At 33.5% G+C, this 24,129-nt stretch overlaps 2 protein-coding genes and 1 long non-coding RNA gene across 9 annotated transcripts in view; 1 reads left to right on the top strand and 2 right to left on the bottom strand.

The window, feature by feature from the left end:
* LOC139987866 (thrombospondin type-1 domain-containing protein 4) overlaps positions 1 to 3,579 on the bottom strand; it is a 29,615-nt gene extending 26,036 nt beyond the window's left edge. For 4 of the 5 annotated variants that reach the window (XM_072004604.1, XM_072004602.1, XM_072004608.1 and 1 more), the window contains exon 1: positions 3,235 to 3,579. Coding sequence is in view for 1 of the 5 variants with exons in the window: in XM_072004607.1 (XP_071860708.1) it covers positions 3,235 to 3,240 (6 nt within the window). In the remaining 4 variants the exon portion in view is untranslated. Of the gene's footprint in view, positions 1 to 2,912; positions 3,195 to 3,234 lie in introns of those variants that run through there. The other variant, XM_072004603.1, reaches the window with a different exon arrangement.
* Positions 3,580 to 11,306: 7,727 nt separating this feature from the next.
* On the top strand, positions 11,307 to 22,616 carry LOC139988036 (adenylate kinase isoenzyme 1). Of its 3 annotated transcripts, none has more exons than XM_072004955.1 (2): positions 11,307 to 11,390; positions 21,592 to 22,616. In XM_072004955.1, exon 2 carries the CDS (start codon positions 21,603 to 21,605, stop codon positions 22,179 to 22,181), a length of 579 nt encoding a protein of 192 aa, XP_071861056.1. In that variant the 5' UTR covers positions 11,307 to 11,390; positions 21,592 to 21,602; the 3' UTR covers positions 22,182 to 22,616. The 3 variants fall into 3 exon arrangements, 2 of the variants coding, with proteins under 2 accessions (XP_071861056.1, XP_071861057.1); XR_011800015.1 differs by lacking the exon at positions 21,592 to 22,616 and adding an exon at positions 12,340 to 13,303 and having other exon boundaries at positions 11,313 to 11,390; XM_072004956.1 differs by lacking the exon at positions 11,307 to 11,390 and adding an exon at positions 18,323 to 18,879.
* On the bottom strand, positions 14,155 to 15,242 carry LOC139988037 (uncharacterized). Its single transcript, XR_011800016.1, has 2 exons — positions 14,829 to 15,242; positions 14,155 to 14,313 (listed from the first exon to the last, which is right to left on the bottom strand). It is a non-coding gene; the product is annotated as an uncharacterized lncRNA (long non-coding RNA).
* Positions 22,617 to 24,129: the final 1,513 nt, after the last annotated feature.

Here is a 24,129-nt window from a genome sequence, read left to right as displayed (position 1 = left end):
ACGCTAGGGAATATAAATTGCCGTGGTATAATAAAAAATAAGAAATGTCGATCGGAAAGTTGTTAAACAAATTTGTAAGTGAGAACAGTTTAAATGAACACTCTCGTGGTACTTTGTTTACGTACAACATTGTTTAATATTTACTTATATGTATATTATTATACGTTTATGTACAATATTGGTTAACACTTGTGAAGTGTTACACTGTGTTTGTAATATTCATACGGAATGTTTAACGAGTCGGAAAACACGCTTTGTTGATTTTGCAACTAGTCATTCAGTGATCTTGGCGTAATTAAACTATTAGCTGATTATTTAAGTGGCGATGTATGCGTGCATTAATTACGGACTATTACCAGCTAAATATCGCACGTTAAGTGCGCTGTAAGTACACGATAAGTAGCCGCGTTGCGGATGAATATGAATTATGGGTTATGCATGTATTCGGTAGCTGTCTCTACATGTCTTTCGAATGAAATGGCGCCACAGAATACATGAATGGCGCAATATTTCAGAAAACGAGCCGAGTATCGATCAAACGATGTCGTAATGCGACAAAATATTTAATTAAACGGAAAGATTCCGCATTTTCGATGAGATGTTCGATGGTTATAACGTGCTACTGTTGATTAGCAATTCGAAAGTAATTATGTATTTTCATTAATTTGATAGCAGATTTCTCTATTCATCTTGGTAATACGTAATTTAAAAGATTTAATAAGCAATTTGAAAATATTTCTTTAATAATGCAGAAACTTTTATGATTAAAACAGCAAAAATTAAATAATTAAGTTTAAGAATACTCACATTCGTATTTGATTGCTATGTATTTAGATTGTTACAAAGTCATGACTGGAAGAATAAAGAATTTAAAACTTATGTAGAAGTCAGCGTCTCTAAAATTGTTTCACGTCCAAATAACGAAGTTCCTGTGAAAGCTGATTGTAACATATCAATCTTGTAAATATAATATAACAGTATTTAACGCGATGAAAATGCAAAAGCTTTCCATTTAATCTAATAATAATGGTTCTTCAGCGATACTTCTTCAAATTAAAATAATTTATAATTTTCAAATAAATTATTCCATTAGTTTGTCTTCTAATTATGTTATTATATCGTGTAATATATTTTGATGAATAACAAGATTGATTCATATAATCATCATTAAACTAGAATCTACGTGTTAATTACATTACAAAGTGGTGTAGAGCCTCGTCAAACAGCTTCTACTCTTCATTACGCTGTCTATTTTTTCATGACCGATGTTTATGAGACCGCGTTACTTTATTACAGCGAAAACACACCAGAAAGAATAGCACCATTCCAATGGATCTAAGTAAGTACTTACGCAAGTGTCGGTATAACGCGAAGCACCGTTTATTTTTACGATTATCGACCCACTGGGATCGTGAACTATTAATACACGTTTGTGAAAAGACAGATCGGGGGTAAACCGATTTTCTAGAGAGCAAAATACTCATGTAACAGATACTGGGTCTTCCTCGTGATATTTGATAGCTACTTGCTTGCGTTTTCGAGATGATGGATAAATTATGGATTTTATAACAGACTTTAGCTGCAGATTCAATTTAAAAGCAAATTGAAATATTTTTCTTTTAATTTTCTTCTAAACTTATCGAAATTAGAAAGAGTTGTCAAAATAGGGTAGTTTCTATCAATTTTAAATACTTCTTCTTTTTTGTTCTGAATTACGGATAAAACTACATGGTATATTTGTAAAGAGTGTAATTATTTAGACATTAGAAAGGTAGGATCGTTAAATTAAACTAGAGTAGGGGGAAGATTGTTATATAATTACGTTATTAATAAGTATGCTCAAAGTAGTTAACCCGCTATAACGTGATGTAGTTTAACATATTGTGTATGGGAGGCAATCATCTCCGTCATTGTATATCCAAACGTTGTTACTGTACTAAATACCATACTTGAAGGCATCATCTAATATTTATGCAAGTTCCATTGCAATGAGATCGAATGAAAAGTAAACAAAGAAATTGATTTTTCAACAAATACATGCATACTACAGGAGTTTTATTGAAAATACTTGAGATTATTTAAACTTGAAAGATGTAACTCTGTCTTAAAAGTTACTTAGATATTTACCCAAATCTTACTAGACTATGGATATTTATGCAAATTCATACTTTCATAAATATGAATAAAAATGCAGATTCATTTTACTCTCTAAATTAGTACTTACTCTTACTTCTTGTGTATTCTTGCATATTTTAACTTATTTATATTAATGCATAAACATCCGTGGTCTAATCTTTCTATTAACAAGCAGTCAATTTATGATAATTATTACTCCTTCAGTGATCAGTGAGGAATGATAATTAATTATAATCTTTCCATACGTAAGCAAGTGAGAGTTGGGTTATAGCGGGTTGGAGAATGTTAGTAATTACATTTTACCGTGATAACGTAATGCCTTCCGGGACGTGAGAACGAAATTCACGTGCGAAGAGGGGCACAAAGTCAAGGCCGCTTGCATTCGTCCACGAAAATAGCCGTGGAAGCCGTCAAAGGGACCGTAAATTTAGATTTGTGTGGCACGAAGTGCTTTAAGCTGTACCGTGTATGTTGTGATAGAAAAAGAATCTCGTGGTGCCGTGACGGCGCGGAGGAAAAAAGATTATAGCTGTCTGGCAGAAGCAAGGAGGTTCACGTCATAGTTTAGCGGACGCGGAATTCTCTGTCACGTTTCTTTCGGCCTGGCACGCTTTTCAGGGACATATTTGATTCTTTAATGGCTCACGTTCGTTGACACATCCTTTACATATCTTAATCTTGTTCGTTCAATTTGTCAACGATGTTCCTCGACGATAAACTATAAATTCTTAGCGTCCAGAATTATAAAAACCAACTTGTTACGGGAATCCGATTACCTTTGAACTTTAAACGGTACCCGTAGAATTCGATTCGGGTGACAAGTTGGCTAGCCAATACGAAAAAAATCGTGTCGAGCATGTACCAACATAGAATCTGGTACAAGCCCACAACCCCAATGTAAAAAAAGATCGAATACAAGAGATCAATCTGTTAGGTCGATCTTAAAATTCCTATGGAACGTCTAGCATGAATAAAATCGTCAGGAAAACACTAAGCCTCAGTTACATTAAATTCCTTATAGAACAAGATATGATATTATATTCTTTATAAAACAACTACAAAAAGAGATCGTTATCAACACAAAACACAAAGTATCACCTGCATCGAATTGTTTTTTAGTCGAGCGAATTTATACAAACAGATGAAGAATAAAAATTTCGTCCAGGATTTAAACCAATTTTAACCACTTAATTATTTCATACTCGTGTTCTTTATTTTCATACGACACTCTTTCAAATTATTCCCGCCGAAAAGTTCACGAAAAATTTAACGACGTGCAGTACGATGTACGGAGTTCACGATGCGCACTGATCGGTTGCTCGATCTTTGAGAAAATGAGAAGCTGCAGCTACGGTAGCGTGCCGCATGTTACAGAATACCGAGAGACGAGTTTCTCTGTCGTGCTTTACAGAGGTGTCGTGCCGAACTGACGGCTCCCGTCTGTGGAGGATCGACTTTATACAGCGGTGTGTCTCGCGCTGCTCTATGAACGCAGCTTTAGGGGGCCTCCACCTTTGTCTGTCACCTGACCACACTACACTTCCGATCGCATCTCTTTTCGATCCTTCCGTTTGCCTCTTCTTTCGCGCTCTTTTTCTTCTTTTTCGCTCTTTTTCTTCCTCTTACGTTTCTGAATCACTGTGCTTTATCGGAATTCAATTAAGGGCTACGTAACACGGATCGAAACGGTAGAGGAAATCGGCGAATTATTAAGCGCAATGGAATTTTGAGAGCTTGACTCATGGAGTTTTTTAAAAGCGTATAATAGCAGTTGAGAACGAAGCCTTTTAGCCCGAACGAATTTCTACTGTTTTTTATTTGAATCACGGGTTCACTATGTATTTTTATTCTCTTTTTTTAGATCCTCTTTTTTAGATTTAGCAAAGCTTGGTTATAACGTAACTGGCGTGTTAGTTTCAAATAGTTTAACGACCTATGTACTACAGATTGACGACCTACACACCAAAATTGAAGATAATAAATTAAAAACAAACAGCTTAAATGCAGAACTGACAGATTAGCTTTAATCAGCTCATCCTATAATGACAAGATGCAAATGAGAACAGAAAGAAAACAGCGTTGTCCTCTTTCGCATGTACTTTTTCTCGATAATGGATTTTTAACGCTGGGGAGCGACTGGATGCAGCTCATCGGGAGTAAAAGTAGCAGAGAATTAGGTGGTCCTTATAATGGTTGTTTATCGCGAAAGAAGCTTACACGAAGATATAGTCGGTTTAACCGGCTTGTTTGTTGTGTCGCGATCACTTTTTTGTAAACTCTTCTGACTAGGTGGTAACCGGAGGGTTAACTAATTTTAGTTCTATAATCCACGACCCACTAAAACGCGTGCATCGCTGAAACCAAATACCGAAAGATCCTGCCACATCTTCGTCAATTATCGGACCTCGAATTTCGTTTTGTCAATTTATCCGCGTACTCTGCAACATACGCTTAAAAAATTAGTTACGTATAAAATTAGTTAGTTAGTGTATATTATCACTTAAGATGCGTTGCTTCTAAGAAGATTTTGTTTAAAGTTTAAATTAAGACTTCTGGGAATATTTAAAATGAAAGTAATTTACTTTTGCAAAGTCATAAAATAACTTCAGACTTCTCGTTGAATAAGTAAACAAATTCATTGATCGTTTGGATAATATCGATTGCATATTTCGAACTTCATTTTAATCTAATTACATTTTTGTTTCATTCAAATATCCATTAATTAATACGAACAGATATTATAGAGCACTTCCATAGTAAATATTCTTTCAACAGTTTTCATAGTAATCTTACTGTTCACTAACAACTTTATTCCTATAATATCTATCAATTATAAGAGAATTCTTGATATGAACGATAAATATCGTCTTGAGATTAATACACGCTTACTATGTTCGTTTTTACATCGACGTCGTTCATTTCAATGACATCGAAAATCGGCTCTACAAATATCGTTCAATAATATCGAAAACCGATATCACCGCGTCTAATAATTCTAATGCCGGGTTCTAATGCATCGCGCAAAACGGAGAAGCGACAATTCGATGCAACGTGGTTAGTTCCCTCGCTCTCTGAAAGAAAAAGGGAGCATACCGAGCAACCGGTCGTAAGAAAAGATCGCGTTGGTACGAAACATGGATATAACGCGTAATCGTAGTTATAGACGAGTCCGTGAATAACGTTAAATATTTAAGTATATTATCGATTGCATCGGCATCATCCCTCGAACCGGTGCTTTGTGATCTCGCCTGTGGCGAATCGATCGATTCGATAGTTTGTTCTTCCATCGAAAAATAGGCAGTGCCCCACTTTCTTGGTTAAATTCGTTTCTACTTTGTTTTTATATCGTGATAGAATGTTACAATATTTGGTTAGAATTACGCGTTAAGCAGAAGTCTAGTTTCTTATTTGAATAATGGCTTTAGATTATTTTCACATAAGAGGTATTATTTTTAACGGTACAATGTTTACATAAATTTTACTATTCAGTCCGTTTTAATTCCATGTAATTTTTGAAAACTATCATCCTTTTTTAAAATTGAATTACATAAAAACTGTGTCAAGCTCGTGGAATTTTTAGTACAATAAGATATTAAAACTAATTTGGAAGATGTGATAAGAATAAACGTTAACGACAAAATTAAAAGAACAATTATTAAATCCTAACGAGCGCGCGCTCGTCTCGTGATTTTTATTACGCTAATGAATATCTACATCAAAAACAATATTTGCCACGCGAACGACACATTTCATGGGCAGCGTCACACATCGTAACACGATACTAATATGAAATATGACGCTAATATTTCACACTACTCAAACTCACATACGCACATCGGAATTGCGCCTCCCTGTATTGTGACACTTCCACCTATAGTTCAATATACATGTAATTATAATAGCATCACAATGGCTTTTATATGTCGGATCCTCTATTACCTAACCTTCATGAAATTTACGGGTTGCAATATGCCACGAGTGTATACTTTGCAGACTAATGCAACACTGTTTGGCCGTCGCGAAATGTCCAGACCTCCAGTGTTCTGTTTCTCTTGAATAATTTATTACCTAATCGAGCCTACTATACTGAAATATATCATCACGAGTGTTTGTACCGTATTTCGAGTGGCTGATATCGATGTATCATCCTTCACAATGTTTCCGTTGAGCGTTTTATGTCAGCGTTCCCAAGATGTGCCATTTCGATTGGCCACAGCCAAAATAGGCCATAAAGAAGCCACCAATAAAATCGAATATCCCCATAAAATCCATAAACAACTCTTACCGCCAATCATGATCTCAAGCTACAAATAGTAGGATTGGTGTATGAATGAAGGAGATCTATAAACAAAAGAATATGGTGATCATAGGAGAAAAACATAATAAATACATTTTTATTGATTTTTTATTCCAGTGTCACGAGTAATGGTATAAGTAAAAAAGTAGTATTTTATTATGACGTAGTTGAAAATGAAAACAATTTGTGCTCTAAGGCTAGAGGTAGGTAGCTGATCTTCATGGAAATTTATATTTTAATTAGAGATTTATTTTTCTTATTAAAAGTTGTAACGAATACTTTATGTTATATATTCTATACATTCTATACGTTCTATTGAAAATTCATAGAAATCCGCAGTGTAACTATGTCTTTTAAAAATAGTTTATAAGTTAATGTTTTGTAAAAAACCAAAGATATAAGAACTATTAAGATAGGCAATATATTAAAACTATAAAGATGATGAACCATTTTTAAAACCATTTTTTAAAGAGCATACATTTTTAGTTGCAAGCTCCAGTAAGACAATGCTGTTAATATTAGATTTATTGACAATTATACATATCAAATTATGAAGTTATGGTTTAAAATACATATTACGTTATAAAATTGCTCTGCCATAAAGAATGCACCGGAAACTTATCCTGTTTTCCTTCTATAGTCTTCAAATTAATCAAACCAATTCGAATTCGCTAAAAACCATCACGTCACGTTTTATCCATGTCCAACATGAAACGGTCGATATTATTGACGTTGGATCAATTACTCTCTAATTCGCTACAAAATTATGATACATGGATCAATGGGCCTGCTTATTACGTATCTGTTCCAGTTCTCGGCTGGATAGCTGATAATCAGGTAGCCTGTCGATCTAACTCGCTTTAATTCGACAAAATTCAAATCGTAAAATCAACGCAACCAGATCTCGTCCTGTTTCTGCTCGATGGATTAGTCTACGCGTTGTCGGATCCGAGCTGAAGGATCAGTAATTAGCGATTTCTCAGTGGTGCCGATCTAATTTTCCAGCGAACAAATTATCGAGTGGCGCGTAGATAGAATTAGCCGCGTCGGTCTGGTTGATATCGCTAAATTGCTGCATTCCTACGAGACGTCCGGAGTGCATCTCCCTCGTTATATCATCATCGTTCATCAGCCTCTGGTCTACGCGGCGCGCCGTATATGTATAAATATATATATCGCGTTTGGATCATCCTCTTGATCGCTAGACGCAGGGATAAGACGCATTTCGGAACGAATTTTGGTTAACCTACATGGTAATACCATTCGAAGATTTATTTCGCAAAATTATCTGACGTGTAGGTAAAAGTGACGAAATATTAAGATCTTCTGGTGGAGATCCTAAGGAGTTAGCTGTATAAATTCAATGTGGCCTCTTATAGGAAACCTGTTTTAAAAGTCGCTACGTTGTCAATTAATGTTATATTATTAAAATTTTCTTTGTACTTCATTTTGCAGACAAACATGCTTTTTATCCCCTACAAGATTTAAAAACTATTATATCTTTAACCTCTATAAAACTTCGTCAACTTATGGATTAGTTTTAAAAGTGTTATCTTAATTTTTAATCATGTAATGCTATTAGCATTCTCCTACATAGTTTTGAAAATATACATAGAAATCACTAATTCAATTTATTTTAATTTATTTTAATCTAGCAATAGATGAAAACGATATTTTGTAGATCATAATCTAATCTTAGATGTATTTCCGTTATATCGTTTATTACACTGTAAGTTTCAGAATTCTATAGACCGAGGTGCAACATGCATCAAGATCTTTCTTCATCCATTAAAGAATATAAAAAAAGGAATATAAAGATGTAGAAAGTATAGTGGGCAATGGAAAAAGCATAAAAAGTGATAAAACTGAAAAGACAGCAATAATACTCGTACCAGGATAATGAAGCAAAACGACGTATAGGTGCTATGAATGATGATCAGATACAAATTTAGCTGCCTGAAACTCAACGAGATGAAAGGCCAGCAAAAAATGAGTCTTAGGTAGAAGAAAATTAAAGTAGGACTTGATGCAATAAGAAAATCAGATGAGATCAAAATCTGATTCGCCTTGATGACATTCGCGATTAACGTGGTTCTTGTAGCAAATGGCGTGAACGGAATGGCGTTTCTATAGAAAGCATTTCAAACATCAAACGACATAAATGAAATATTTGTCCGTTTTTTTTATCGATAAAAGGGTTTACAATATTAAGTGCATAAGGTAATAACGACTCTTGGAAAAGATAAGTGAAACAAAACGTAGATATTATTTATGAAAATCGCAGACATTTTCTTTAGATTTATTCCATACCTCTCGACGATGGAACGAGATATGCTATTACGCGCAGTATCTATATGTTATGTATTTTACGCATCGAATATTTTCTATATCATACTCTATCCGAATTGATTGCACTTAGGAAATCGTACTTTCGACATATTTATGTTTTGCAGATTTTATATCACATATAATGGTCAAAAATAGCAAACCGCTCATTTATTTTCTTCTTTCTCTCCCTCCCCTGTCTCTTTCTCTCTCTCTCTCTCTCTCTCTCTCTCTCTCTCTCTCGGAATATTAATACGCGCTTTACCTAACTAGTTTTTAATTCTAGTTTGTTTATTGGGACGGCTTAATGACTGTGTTAAAAGAAGCTGCTGGATACCTACAAGTTGGATACAAGCAATAAAACTTTATGGGAGTCGAAATATGTACTTATAATTGCGAACATGTGTTCAACTTATCCTTTAACACTTAATGATTCTAGTAATAGTTTAATGGTAACATACTTATTCGATAATTGTAAGATACTACATGAAAAGTTTGGAAAAAATTGAATCCGGAAGAAATTGATGGGTTTTGAGAAAATACAGCACATTATATTACACATAAGTTGTCATAAGAGAAAATCCGTGAATAAAATAAAAAATGATCTACAATATTTAATAGTTGTTTTCTCATTAAACTCAAGTTTCATTTATCCATTAATTATTAATAATCCATTAATTGTTGATCGCAATCATAAATTATAATGATTAATCATTAATATCCTGTTATTCTGCTAGTCACTCTATTATTTTATTAATTATTTTATTGCTCCATTAATCACGATATTTGTGTCACGATATTTTTAACCGAGCAAACTTCTTCCTGCTCGAAAATAATTGCTAAATCGCATTAAAACAGTTGGTTATAATTATAGCATAGTAAACCTAGTAACTACCTGCTTTTTTATCATCTAGACAGGGGCAGTGTCGTTGACTCGATGACACGATCCATTTGGATCATTAATGTTACATCACAATTGTTCCACTGAAGCGAGAACGACCGATTGATTTACACGTTGAATAACGAACGAAACAGGAGCGAGCTGTGTTCCACGTCGATCACGAAATATTGCTTCCATCCTACCGTATCTAAATGTCGAATCGTCATTCAAAACATTCGTAATAATTTAAATACGTCAATATTGCATTAACTAAGACTCGAGAGATTCCTGATAACGAAGTCACGTCTCGTAAGATAAATATTTTAAATTATTCTGAACACGATGTTAAACGTGCAAAATATTAGCAGACAATCTTCCTTTCGCTAACAAACTTTTAGTTAATAAATTAACTTTCCATTTTGACACTAAATTGTCTCAACCGCTATTAACTATCCGATATTTTGTAGTCAAGTTGAATGCTAATAATTAACATTTTATATCCATCGTCTGCGTTTCTTCCAGAAATTCTTCAAGATTGCGCGCCGGTGACTGTTTACCGATCAGCAGTGATAACGCGTGTAATTTATTATGTTGTAAATTAGTGTAATGACGGAGGTTCCATTAATAGAATAAGCTAGGCGCCATCTTTTAAACAAGACGATTTGACGATTCTCGCAGAAGCTTTCATTATGCAATTCATGTTTGCTCCTTGCTCTTTACTATAATCCACCGCACTGTAATGACTATACCAACTGGTATATTTAAAAAGAAAAACATTCTTTGGGATCCATGCTTGCACGACCTCTTTTCGTCATTAGAAAGAGCAAAATACGGTGTCGGAATGTATTCTTTATACTCTGCACATCTTTGCACATTTAAATTTCTCATGAGTGCATAAAATTTGCAATCCAATGTTAATAAAGAAAAAAATTATTGCGATTGGATTTTTTTTATTAAAATACATCTTGTCGAAAGCAAATGTTGTTGAAATGCAATGTTCGGCTACTTTCGGACAGTAGTGTCACTTTGTATAAGTTTACTCGTCCGTCAAAGAAGTAACACGTGCATCATCACCCAGCATCATATACCTTGAGGGACACTGAATTCGTTTTAATCGTGACTACCGTTTGCGAGGTAGCTATCTCGAAATCAAGCAATTTTTTTTGGACATCGAGATTAGCAGCTTCAGTTTCTACGATGAATCCGGTAGATCGACATAAATTGTAACCGCGTACGTATCATTCAGAAGCCCAGATTGCAGTAATTGCTCGCAATTTACCTTGCGAATCGCATAAATAGTTTCTTTGTGCTGGCGAGCCGTACAACTTTTATTAGCGTAACGCGCTTAGAAATATCTTGACGCGATGCAGCATCCGTGGTTGCTCCAATTTTTCTAAGATTCGCTGACTGTTATTTATTAACGCGTGGAAATAAACGGGCAATTCATACGCGTTAATAACATCCCAAGCATAATTCATCGCTAAAATCCGCTCTACCAACGGCTCAATCGGTGCTACAGCGGTTTAATATTAGGCGATGACCTAAACATCTAAGGTATTTTCAATGCGACACGACCAAGCTACGTGGAACAACGTCAATCATCTTCGTGCAAGAAAATTTCCGTGTTTGAATGTCACTATACTAAATAAAGATTATAATAAAAAGTGGTAAGAGATATAAAGTGATAAGTGAAACGATAATCATGTTCACTAGAGTTTGAAAAATGCGTGAATGTTGCCTTAGAGTATCGTGGTAAGTGTTGATATCGACAACGTTATAGATTCAGGTAAATACTATTATTAAGTCATTCTTCGTGTTTCACTTGCAGTGTTGTTATTCAGAATAAAATAAAATCTACTTTAAACATCTAAACCACTTCACTATGTCGTTAAATTTTAATAGGTGACTATAATTTAGATTGTTCTGAAAGTTCTAATACTGCTTTAGAGTAGCGAACCTTCATAGTTCTCTAGCCTAACTGTAGGAGATAAGGATCTCAATCTAAACATTTCAGTGGTTTATCTATAATGTGAGAACAGTTTGAATGTATAAGCAAAACGTTTGCGCCCTGCCATTAATTGAATCCCTTATTATTTCACAATCTTAGATCTACAATCTTTACTTTGAAAGATACTTTCGAAAATAAACTCTTATAACACAAGGCATCATTTGGAAGGGTCTTCTAAATCATTGTGCCTCAGAAATATTCTCCACTCACGAATCACAATAATCAAAATTCAACTCCGTATACTTTCAACGAGTAAAAGAATCACGAAATAAATTATTTCTTAATTTCACAGTGTACATTTTGTACACTAAATCTTCTAATCTTCTTAACATTTAATATTTTGCAACCTACAATTTGTAAATAAGATATTCGAAGTTATTAGATGTTTTACAAATATGAAAAAGACATATTTCTTGTTAATTCCTTAAGAAAATCGCGGATCAACATTAAAGATCAACGACTTTAAAGATCCCACGACGATTTCTCAAGTCACTTTCCAAAAGTTTTCTAATCGCTTATTTTTCAGTCATTTCAAATCAAACATTTCCTTCGAAATATCTGTCGTGATTCGATTTTTATAAAAGCAGCGTTCAACCGGAAAATCAGGACACGTTGTTGGCTTCTCGTCAAAATGAAAAGAATTGACCCGTAACCTGTGCCTATAGAGTTGCGTCACGTCATCGATCTTTGCAGAAACGGTGGCTCGATCGATCGCATGAAAATTCCTGGAGGCGCTTTCACGTCGAAACCGCATTTTAACGAATATACGAATACCCTGGTTGAACATCACGTCGGGCGTGTGCTACTTTTGTGACGTCGATGCCGAGAGCGCCATTTAGCGTCATTAATAGAGTTGCATCAGCGTCGAGTGCACGGTGATACATCGATAGGAGTGGTTCGGCAAATAGATCGGGGCTGAAGATATATACGTACGCAAGGGAGAGAGAAAGGAACACACCCATCTAAGCTTCGACGTTTCTGCACAATCGTGCTCTGCCTACAGGGTGATCCATGCGAATGTTTTCTATTTCTTATATTGTATTATATCGGTATAAGTAACGAATTTTTGAAGATACAGTTGAAGCGTAGGGAATTATAAATATTAATGATTATTTGTTATGATTTTTCATAATTTTTACTAGCAATTACAATGTGATAATTTTTAAACGAATATCTGGAACAGTATGTATTACAATAGTGACTCACAAGAATATTTGTTAAAAAAAATATTTAGAGACTGAAGGATAAAATAATGTATAGTTGCCTTAGATGGACAATTTATCATTACAAGACAGTGTAAGATGTATTCTTTAAAAATATTAGGGATTTTGTTTATAAATAGATATGAGTACAGTAGACTTTATCCTTTATTCTTGTCTGTAGCATTTGTGATATAATATCGTTTCACGGTTGTAACTTATTAATCGACAGTTGTTATCCACACGTTTCTAACACGCAGACTTTTATAGCGAAATTTGTCATATGCTTATTACGAATCAAATTTCGCAAGTCGAAGCATTATGTCCAATGGACTATGAAAAAATATAATATATATTGCTCTTTAAATTGTACATAAATTATACGCTTGACAAATTATATCGTTGCCCATGCTCCAAGAATTTCAAATAAATCAAAGTAGGATCAAATGCTTTTAAAACGCCTCTATATCGAAGCTCTTTCCCTTTCAAGAACTCTGAATCAATTAGAGTACTAATTCAAATTTTTTGCAATTTCTAAATTGATCGGCACGCCACTTTATTCCAGTTTCCAAGTTCCAAGAATCTTAAAATAAATATATGGATTTTTTCGCCAATCTTGAATACTGAAATAGCTGGTTTCGTAACACCACGTCAAGTTTGACGCCGTAAAAATTTTTATTAAAATAAAGTACAATATTTCCCCACAATTAGGTACTGCAAAACGCTTCTTCTTATCTCAAAAAATTTGCTACAAACGATATTATAAAATTGACTATTTTATGACATAACGTTAAATTTGAGCCTTTAACAATTTTTATTGAAATGAATTACCAAAAATATTTTGATATCTACCAAATCAATCCTCTTTAATATCGCCCGAAATTTAAATTTGCTTATCATTTTCTTGCATTCAGGAAGCTTCGATCGAATCATTTCAGGAATCGTATCACGTAAAAATTATTTCTCAATCGTTAACCAATTGCTACATGAATAAATTTGTTCGAGACATCGCGGAAGGAAAGCGGCAGAGTCAGAAAATCGGGGATCGATCGACATATACATAAATCGTTACCGAGACGGCTGGTAACAGGGGAAGTGGGGAAAGGAACGGGACATTAAGTAAAAACGAAAACACGCAGTGAAAGCAAACTCGTAGGACCATGTAAAATTCACGACTGATAATAATTACAGCGTTGAGTTGTAAAACGTTAATAGGAAACATTAGATATGGTGTCGAATGGAGCGAGATCAAAACAGAAGTCGCGTGTACGTGCCGAGTAATTTTCTTCAGTAATTCAGCCTACACCAGCAGGTCATGATTGTTTGTTTATTAACAACTTGTATTCATGTTTCACTGTATTAGTGTAATAATACGTTTCATGGCTGCACTTAAAAGAAAATGAGACGATTGTTTCTTCATCCCAGTAGGTGACTGCATCACTGATCCACCATGTTCGTTAGGTAGCTGCTGCTAATGGAATGTGTGATTAGTGGTTGGTATTGTCAGTGAAGATGGAAAATAAGAAAATTAAGAAAATTTAGAAGAGAAAAGAATGTGATAATTGTTGGGAAGCACGGTGAGAATTTTTTTTTTTTTTTTTTTTTTTTAGTGAAGAATTTTCAATGGATAACAATTATGACACAATTATACTAGGACAAATATTAATTAAAATCTTATATAACAATTTAAGGAAGAAAGAAAAAATAAGAAAAATAGTCGTAAATCGAAGAAATATTAAATTTTATATTATATTAAAATCCTAAATTTTATATTAATTCAATGAAAATTAATATCAACGAAAAATAGTATTAATTAGAATGTTTGAAAAAAGAGAATTAAGAAGAAATATTTGTAAACTAGAAAGATATTAAATTTTAGGTTAGTGAATGTATTAAGTGCCTGTAGTTTAGTAAAATTGATATCAAAGATAATCTCAAATGTAATTTCGTTTTAAAATTGAGAAACTTAGTACAAAGTTATACCGCGGACTTGTTGCTTTTCTTATTGATCGATGCGAATGTCAAATATTTGTATCTCTTCATTATTCATTCTGAACATTAAAATTTAGATACATGACCGTTAAAGGATCAATCCTTGAATCTCGATCAGCAGCGCCAGCTTCTGTATTACGTTTTCTACTTTCAACCTCCGGTCGTGACAACTATTTGTCTTCATTTATGCTATGTTGCTTATTGATCGTGGCAGAATAAGGTCTCCTTAGTATAAATTCCACCAACTCGATGGTACAAAAGGCATTCTAAATGGAACATTGATTAATACCATTAGGTATTGTAGATCTAGGAAAACCTCTGTGAAAACAGAAAGAGAAAGGGAAAAGTGACAAATTTATTTTACGTGCGGTATTACCTTTTGCAATTCAAAGATTTTAAAAAATTTGCCATAAAATCTAGCTTAGCTTAAATGGCTTAGTGGAGAAAAAGCTTAATGGATTTCCTTAATTTTATTATTCAGATATTCAATTAGTATTCAATTATTCAACTTGATAAAAAACAATTTACTTACTTCCAGAAACTTATTTATCACGAAAAGATGGTATATAAATAATCGTAAATTTCATGCTAAATTTAGAAAGATAACATTTGTAACACCATCGTTCTTTTTACTTTTTAATTTATAGAATTGATGAATACGGTTTTTGAATGACTCATATGTAAAGATATGATAAAATATTAGATAATTATAATAATCTTAGTTCCCTATACCGAGCTCAACATCCTCCCATTTCGCAATTCGAAGATTTCAACAAATTTCACAATAAAATATAGATAAAATTAACGCGTGCCTTACTTACTATAAATTTTGATGGTAACTCGAAATTAAATAACATACGTAAAAATACGATGAAGCACAAGATGATTATAATAATCTTCGTTTCCTGCATCAATCTGAACATTCTTCGATTTAATTTACACACCGGAGACCATGATTTCTTCATCATCAACGGTCGTACGGTTAACCAAAGTATTTCTATCACAATGAAACGACTGGAGAATCGTAGAAGCTCGTTTTGAGAAATTACAGGCTGCGATAATTTTACGGGAATAACTGATAAAAGTTAATGCAGCGCCGTGTCTTCCTCGTTTCGATCCTTTGAATGTGGCTGCGTAACCTGTTCTGGAATCATTAGATTCAATCTGGACACACCACGATCCCAGCATGGAAACGGAAGATATCGATTCCCGATGGAAACTTAAGCACATTCTACCTACCATAGTTTCACATTCAACGCATTCCCCGATATTCGATAATTATAACGCAGAATCAATTACAGCGAAATGGCTTTCTATGTCAATAATTCATAGAATGTCTGTTCTTTCGTAGATAATCTCAATAAAAAGTTCATCGAGGTTAATAAACGACTCATTACCATTTTATGTTTTTCTTTCTTTCGTTACACTAAATCATATAGTAGTATATCATTGTTTTGGTTGTGAATAAAATCAGACTCTCCTTCGGCCTTGGTATTTTCCAACTTGAAACAGGATTTCAAAAAGTAGTCTACAAATAGAATTGATTATTTCACAGAAATATTTTTAAATTATTTAATAAAACCAAAACTAAAAAAAGTAGAAATTAATGTGATTAAAGATTTTTTTAATATTGATAGAGACTAATATTTGCTTAAAATCTGGATAAACATTTATTTAATAATTCGCTGTAGTTTGAAAAAGTTCTGACTAATTATTTCTATTTGAATCTTGTTTCTAAATCTAAATATTAACCAACGATTTCAGCATTTTCTGGCAGTGAAAATTTTTTAAACAAAAGAGAAAGTTTATATATATCTACGGATCTACTTATATAGCACCCTCCTTCCCTCTTCTATTTTTATCGATAAAAAGAAAACCAAATGACAATTTGCGCGTTATTAATCTCATCAACGCTGACAAGGGTTACAAGGGGTTATGAAACTAAATATCTACATATATTACTCATTCTGTATAATAACATTTTTCCATCTAGAGTTAGGTTTTCCAGCAACCAATAAAAATAATTATTTCGTGTCTCCTAGAAAATTATTATCTCAGTAACGATCAATTTTCTACTTCATCTACTTATCAATTTCCTCTTTCGATACATTCAAACAGTTTTACCACAACATCCAGAAGAGGATTTTAAATTCTGTATCTCTAATTACAACCTATTTCCATATTAATCTCTGGCATTCGAGTCTTCTAATCTCTAATCGTAACCCATTCTTGTCTACATATCTGGTTCCGCTGCTGCAAGCATCGTGAACTCACATTCTAATGACAAACAAGATTTTTTCTTTGTATAAACATCATCAAACGATGGTGTCCATTTTTTATGATTGTCCTAATTTATTGCTGAATTTGATGTTATCGGAGCGTGGCTTATGGCTTATGGCTTATGAAACAAGTCACGGTAACCAGCATGACGTTAATAGACTTAACCCGTCGCATACGAAGGAAAATCAATTCAATTCAACTATGCTCGATCGTATTCCGTTAATCCGTTTTCTAGTCAATCTAATATACGATTTCCTCATTGTGAACTCCGTCTCTACGTACTTACGCTACCGCCCATAAGCACAGTGACTTACGAAAGTATTTGAATATTTATCGTAGGGAACTTTTGTATGAGTTATATAAAACAGTTTGAAATTTCATTAGCACTGTAATGAATCATGATTATCGTGATTACATTAACTTGCACCTAATTTGAAAATTTATATAGAAGTTATAAGACTGTTTAACGTTGAAGTCTTAAAATGATTGAATCATGTTTCTAGGCACATTCTAAAAGTTATATATTTATATATATACAGTATATATATAGTATATATAGTATATATATACAATATATTTTTATGAAGTATCAACTATCTTATTATTATTTTATTTCTATTATATTTCTTGGCGTAACAGTGAAGAAACGTTCTCCGATCATAACTTTGAAAATATAACGAAAGTATTTATCTTTTAATCAAATTGCAGGAAACTTTCAAATACTTATAGATCATGGTGTATGTAGATACGTTTGTATCGCCTTATCAGTAGCGTTCTATGTCTCCGTGGTCATCGAGTTTTGCGAGAATCCGCAATCTCGACCGTACATTGTATCTCGAAAAGCGATATAGCCGTATGTATATATATATAGTTGACAGTTTATTGCGCTGGTAACAGATGGAGAGTACGGATATCTTGGCCTCTCTCCCGGACGTCGCGAATTTGCAAATTATAAAGGGCAATAAAGCACCAAGAGGAGATACGCCGTGGTCTGATTGTATTCAAAATTGTATTGTGCTCTGCGAAGATTAATGTTATCAATAGTTTATGGATATCTGTTACGCATGTACGTATAGTGCATACATGTACGAGCAGGGTGTAGCTTCTTTGCTATGTTGACTTGGAGAAGGTAGTAGATACATCTTCTTACTGTGGATGATATATGTTTGTGTATTAAATAGGAGTATTTATCTGTCCAGGGATAGAAAAGCGGAACATACTTCAACCTTGACCTTTGCACGGCCAATAAAATTGCTAAAATAGTGGAAAATATGATTGTTTATTTCTTTACTAATTAATTTTTTATTGATTAGTTATTTATCAGCGATCTGACTCACACTGTACCAATTGAACTAATATCAGTTAAAGATATAAAAAGAAAGTTCTTTAATTTAAAGACATCTCGCGATATTAAAATATTTTATAAACTTAACATTTACTTAATCTTACATCAGTGCGTAATGATATATTAATTACTTTTACTGAAGCGTTTCATTTTTCAATAACGTCATTCATCTAATCGTACATGTGAAATTTTTATTGCGAAAATATACATAAAATACGCAAGTACGCGTACTTTGGTGAGAACATCGCGATCCCGCAAATACGGCAACCGTATGACCACGTGATTAATCATCAACGATACCGCAAAAGTCATACGCGAACTGGAACTTCGTAACTTCGTTTTATGGATAGGACGGTGGTTGATTGCGCGGTGCTAATTTCGGCAAACCGCGAAGAACTAAGTGCGAGGATAAATCAGGTATGTATGCACACGTTATCGTATGCCAACGTGATCGTCCAAGTATGTAACTTTTATGTAACTTTGCGGTACATGAGCAGTAACACCTTGAACACAGCCTCGGGCGTTCGATCATTTTACTTTGAAAGAACCGCGTTTTTTTTTTTTTTTTTTATGCACTTCTTTGCATTGCCCTCCTTAGCTTAAAATGTTCTATCATTTCAAAACTAGGAGAACCCGAATTTTTATTATTTCTTCTATGATATGTTTTTCTCCGATCAGTGTGAAATATTGGGTTGTTTGGGAAAGTTTGTAATGACAATTGAAGATTACAGGGGAAAAATAGTAGAAAACTAATGAAGATTTATTTAATATATAATAAAGACATATTTTTTAATATTTGCCGAAGATAATATAATATTGTAATTTCTATCTATGCAATGAATCACTATTATTAATGATATAAAAGAATATCAATTACTCGTTCCTACGCTTTGAAATTTGTAAAAACTTTTATTTTCATTCCGTAAATGTATGTATATTAATAATAATATATTAATATACTTACATATATTTTTATATTAATTATATTAATTTATAATTATTAGATATATAACTAATTATATATATTGCATATATATTATATATACTAATGTAAGTTAATATTAAGTTAACATTAATTGTAAATTAGTTGGTGGAACTCAAACATTCGTCATCGCGGTGCAATGTCGAAACTTGATCTCTAATCTTTTTAGAGTTCACACTTGTTCAATATATCGAGTATCGAGAACGATATCGTTTATGCTGCCCTACATATCAAATCGGATAAGAATTGTTTCTAATCTGTCTAGTCCTTTTATAAAGTGAACGCGATTATGTAAGGTAAGAGACCATTGATTCTGAAAATTCATGGTACACCAGACACGTCTCGTAAAAATATACAAAATAATAGAAACTTTTAGTTATCGAAATACATAAATCCAAATCCCAGAATTCTGTGATTATCAATTATCGACTCAAAATTTATTTCCTACGACGCTTTCGTGTCGAAGAGAAGTAAGTAGATAATATTGGAAAAAATATGTTCCGTCCGAAATAGACTTTTATTTATATAATTTATTCTCCACGCAGATAGGAAAATTTTGGAGATAAAAGTACAGTAACGTTTTTCGAATGACCACTCGCGATGGTAACACGAATTCTCACTAAAATCTGAATTCAGACAGCGACGTTGGTATTTTGATATTTGATTGAATTAACGCGTGTCAAAGAATTTTTCGAATCATGTTCTTCTCTACTGGAATATTTTTGATTATTAATATTGAAGAACTTGTGAGAAATTTATAGATTCAAACATTTATAAACCGATTAACCATAAGTCGATTAACATAATAGCGAATCGAAGTATATGTGTACAAAGTAACGACAGATTCATAAAAATATTGATTATGTATGTGCATCAAATAATATTTTTTTAATATGTAATAATATATATTGATTTTGGCTTATTATTCTTGTGACATAATGACTATTTTATCGATAAAGTATCACACTGATGATCAATTTTATCTACCATCAAAAATGTAGGAATCTTAGTACAATCGATCGAAACAGTCAATGTCTGTCGAAAGCACAGCACACTTATCTCGGTCGAAAGGAAATACCGGAAATCGGTGAAGAAGGAATCCTGCTACAGACACGATAGATTAAATTAGACTTTAGGAGACACCTTTCTTTCAGTTTAAAAAGTTGGATTAATATTAATAGCCATACGCTATTTATATTATACTGTATATTTTATTCGAAACTTTCTTTAATAAAAAAAGTAACTAATTTTATTGCAAAGAAGATATTGTGTGTGTTACAAGAAAACGGACTAATCATATAATGACATTGGAAGAGTTCAGGCCTTGTGTACGTTAGTAGTTCAAGACAAACTTCATAATGAAGAAAACGTGATTCCAAAAAAAAAAAAAAAAAAAAAAAAAAAACGGATATACGATCAAATATTTCTACATTAGCGAATAGATAGTATAGTTAGATGTATTTCGTTTGTCGCCATAGACGAAAATTGTGGCACTAAACTTATAAGAAAATTCTGAACGATTAATTCCATGGGCAATTGTATGAAATCTACTGATCCGTTGACTGCTTCTCTTCCGAAAAGTATCAATATCGACACCACAGCGATTAAAGAATCAGGAGTGCCGATTATCTTCGTAATTGGAGGACCGGGAGCTGGGAAAAGTTATAAAATTTATATATACTTAGTGTCGTGCAATTATCATATAACCTAATAATGCCATTGACTTTTGGCTAACTTTTGCCTCTACATTTCGTCTTACGGGATCAATTTTTCGAAGGCAGAAATTAAAATATTCGAAACTGAAAATACTTAAAAATTGAAGACATTTAAAGCATTGAAATATTAAGAAATTTTTTTTAATGAAAAATGGAAGAATTCACTGAACTTAAAGGATTGATAACGAGAGTAATAAAAGCACTATTTTAATATTATATATTTGTCAAAAATATTCATTTAAATGTCTAGAGGAACATTTAATAAAAATTGTATTATTATTCCTATTACTTTTTTCGTTCCAAAATATCCCCTCGTAGAAATTCCTATACCTCGTTATGAACAATCTTGCCATGAAAATTTTGTTCTAAAAATATTGCAAGCGTGATAGAAATAATAATCAACTCTCGATAATTCGTGATTGATCATTCCAGGAACCCTATGCATGAAAGTGGCAGAGAAGTACGGTTTCGATGACATAATATCCTCAGATGTGATTCGAAGCGAAGTGTCAAAGCGAACGGAAAAGGCGTTCGCGCTGGCGCGTTTATTGTCAGAAGGTCAATTGGTGCCACCGGCTATATTAGTGGAATTGATCGCTGCTAAGATGCTCCAACGCGTGCAAGACACGAAAGGGTTCATTGTGAGCGGATTTCCCCGGGAGAAGTGTCAGGCAAAATTATTCGACAAAGAAGTGCGTCGCCCCAATCTCGTTCTAATGTTGAACGTTCGAAATTCCGTGATGAGCGACCGGTTAATGGCGAAAAGCGTGAAAGCCACCGAGAGATTGTCCATTAATTTCGAGTATATTAAAAAGCAGATCGAGGACTTTCATGAACGAAACAAATTGATAGTGAAATATTATAAAAATTTGGTGGTGGTGATCGACGCTGAGCCTGACACGATGACCGTGTTTGAGAAAGCTTGCGAGTCTATAGATAACATTTTAGTGGAATTTCCAGGCTTTGAAGCGAATCGTGCAGCCACGTCGAATGCTGCTAGAAGTAGAGTAGTCTCGAAATAATAAAGTTCGTATTATAACTATTTATATCATACATAAAATTTATATTATACATAAAATGAGACTAATATGTCGTTAAAGAGAAACTTTTATTCGACAATATCAGACCGAATATTTTTAATTTGGTCAGATGTAATATAGGTGCTAAGTGTTAGTAGTGGACGTGCTATAATTAGAAGATCCTTTTATCAATTTAGCGAGCAGAATATTTAAACAGGAAACGTGATTCCTTTTGTACATCGTGAACATTCACCTCTGCGTATACTTGAAAGTTATTGCATAAATAACGCTATGACTAATGTAGCCTAGGGTGAAATGCAATTTTCGAATAAAGCTTCATGTTGACTTTATTCTGCTTAAATAGACGATAAGTAATATAACAGAATCCTTCGAACGATATATCGCCTGGTAAAACAACGATTATGAATTAAATGTTTCTGTATTTTACTCTTTCATTCAAGAAATATAACGAAAAGTATTATTAAAATTCATTTCTCTGTAGTTTAGAACATTTTTCATTTCAAATTGCTAAATGTATTTCACACAGTTTTAACTTCTATTCCACAGATAAATGGGTATGATTGGCAAAATAACTAACTATTTGAAATAATAATTGGCAAACTAACCGTCGGCCGAATATTTCCCCAGTGTACACACGAAAAATGTTCGTGATGGGCATGCACTCTCACTCGCCATGCGCGTTTGTATTTATTTATCCCCTGTATGTGATTTCACTCATTTTAATCAGTAGATGGATGGTTGCTTCTATTTATGAGCGTACATGCACACGTGAAACGTCTTTCTGTTCGAAGACCCAACTCACCCTCGTATCAATCGTTCGTGTGTGCGTGCACATGATTCGCTTGTCGCGCATATTCATAAACATGCATGCACTTTACGTTGCTCTATCTGCACGTGAATCCTCCTTCGTATCTCGGCAGATGACTGGTAAAACGAGTTTCTGCGTGCTCGTGTCATGATTGGACGGACACCTTTCGAAGTCCAGCGAATTAAATTTTTACGTGGCAAAGGGAATAGAAAAAGTTAAATGCAATTGAGTTTGCAACAATAATTATTTGCTATAGTTTCTTTAAATACTTGTATTAAATACTTTGAATATAGAATTTATTTGAAAAGAATTGTTATTAAATATTATCAGATATAAATAAATAAATACGGACCCTATATTTTTATTAATAATTGTAGCGCAAATAGATTTAACCATCTGTAGTTAAATTACATGCGAAACTACCTCATGAATTGAAAGAAATGTTCATTTTTATTAATAAAAATTTCAAGCATTTTATTTAATGAATGACTATACAATGTAATAAAGACATTAAGTATTTTAAGAAATTTTTTAAAATTTATTGGGCAGTCTAAGATAAACTACAAACATACATTATCCCTGAATTATTTAGTTGTTTATTTAATTATTGTAGAAATTGAGACTTCTAAAGAAAATTAAAAAATTGAAATGCACATATATTTCAAAACAGCATAAACCAGCCACCAATCTTTCTATTTCAATTTTCTAAAATCCTTCCATCCATTCCAATTATCAAAAATATCAGCTCCTTACCCTGGTAGATACAATTTCTTCTAATGATTCTCACCTTCGATTCACGATATTCCTTACCGCGAATCGTCACACGACGCGTCTTTTTTAATCACCCGCTTTGTATCCGTCCCTGAAAGCTTGGTAAAGCGTACGTTCACACATCCGCTCGCGCACCGTCGTGTACATGGCCGGCTATCGAAGCGCTCGAATGTGTTAGAGTGGGTGGCCGGGTGGTTGGCTGCGTTTATGAGGGTGCGGGCCCGAAATTGAAAAGCACCCCAGCGAGAGGTAGGCGAGGGTGGTCGTGCAGCAGTCATTGACAAGCGAAAGACCGTATCAGAGGGTAATCCTATTGGTGGACGGCCGCGTCGCGACGTCCAGGCGTCATTG

Source organism: Bombus fervidus, chromosome 6, assembly GCF_041682495.2.
Source record: "Bombus fervidus isolate BK054 chromosome 6, iyBomFerv1, whole genome shotgun sequence".
NCBI lineage: Eukaryota > Metazoa > Arthropoda > Insecta > Hymenoptera > Apidae > Bombus > Bombus fervidus.
This window is presented reverse-complemented; position numbering and strand designations above follow the sequence as displayed.

Excerpts from the sequence above, each read along its gene's own strand:
- LOC139988036 (XM_072004955.1), top strand. The coding sequence starts at position 21,603 with ATGAAAGTGGCAGAGAAGTACGGTTTCGATGACATAATATCCTCAGAT.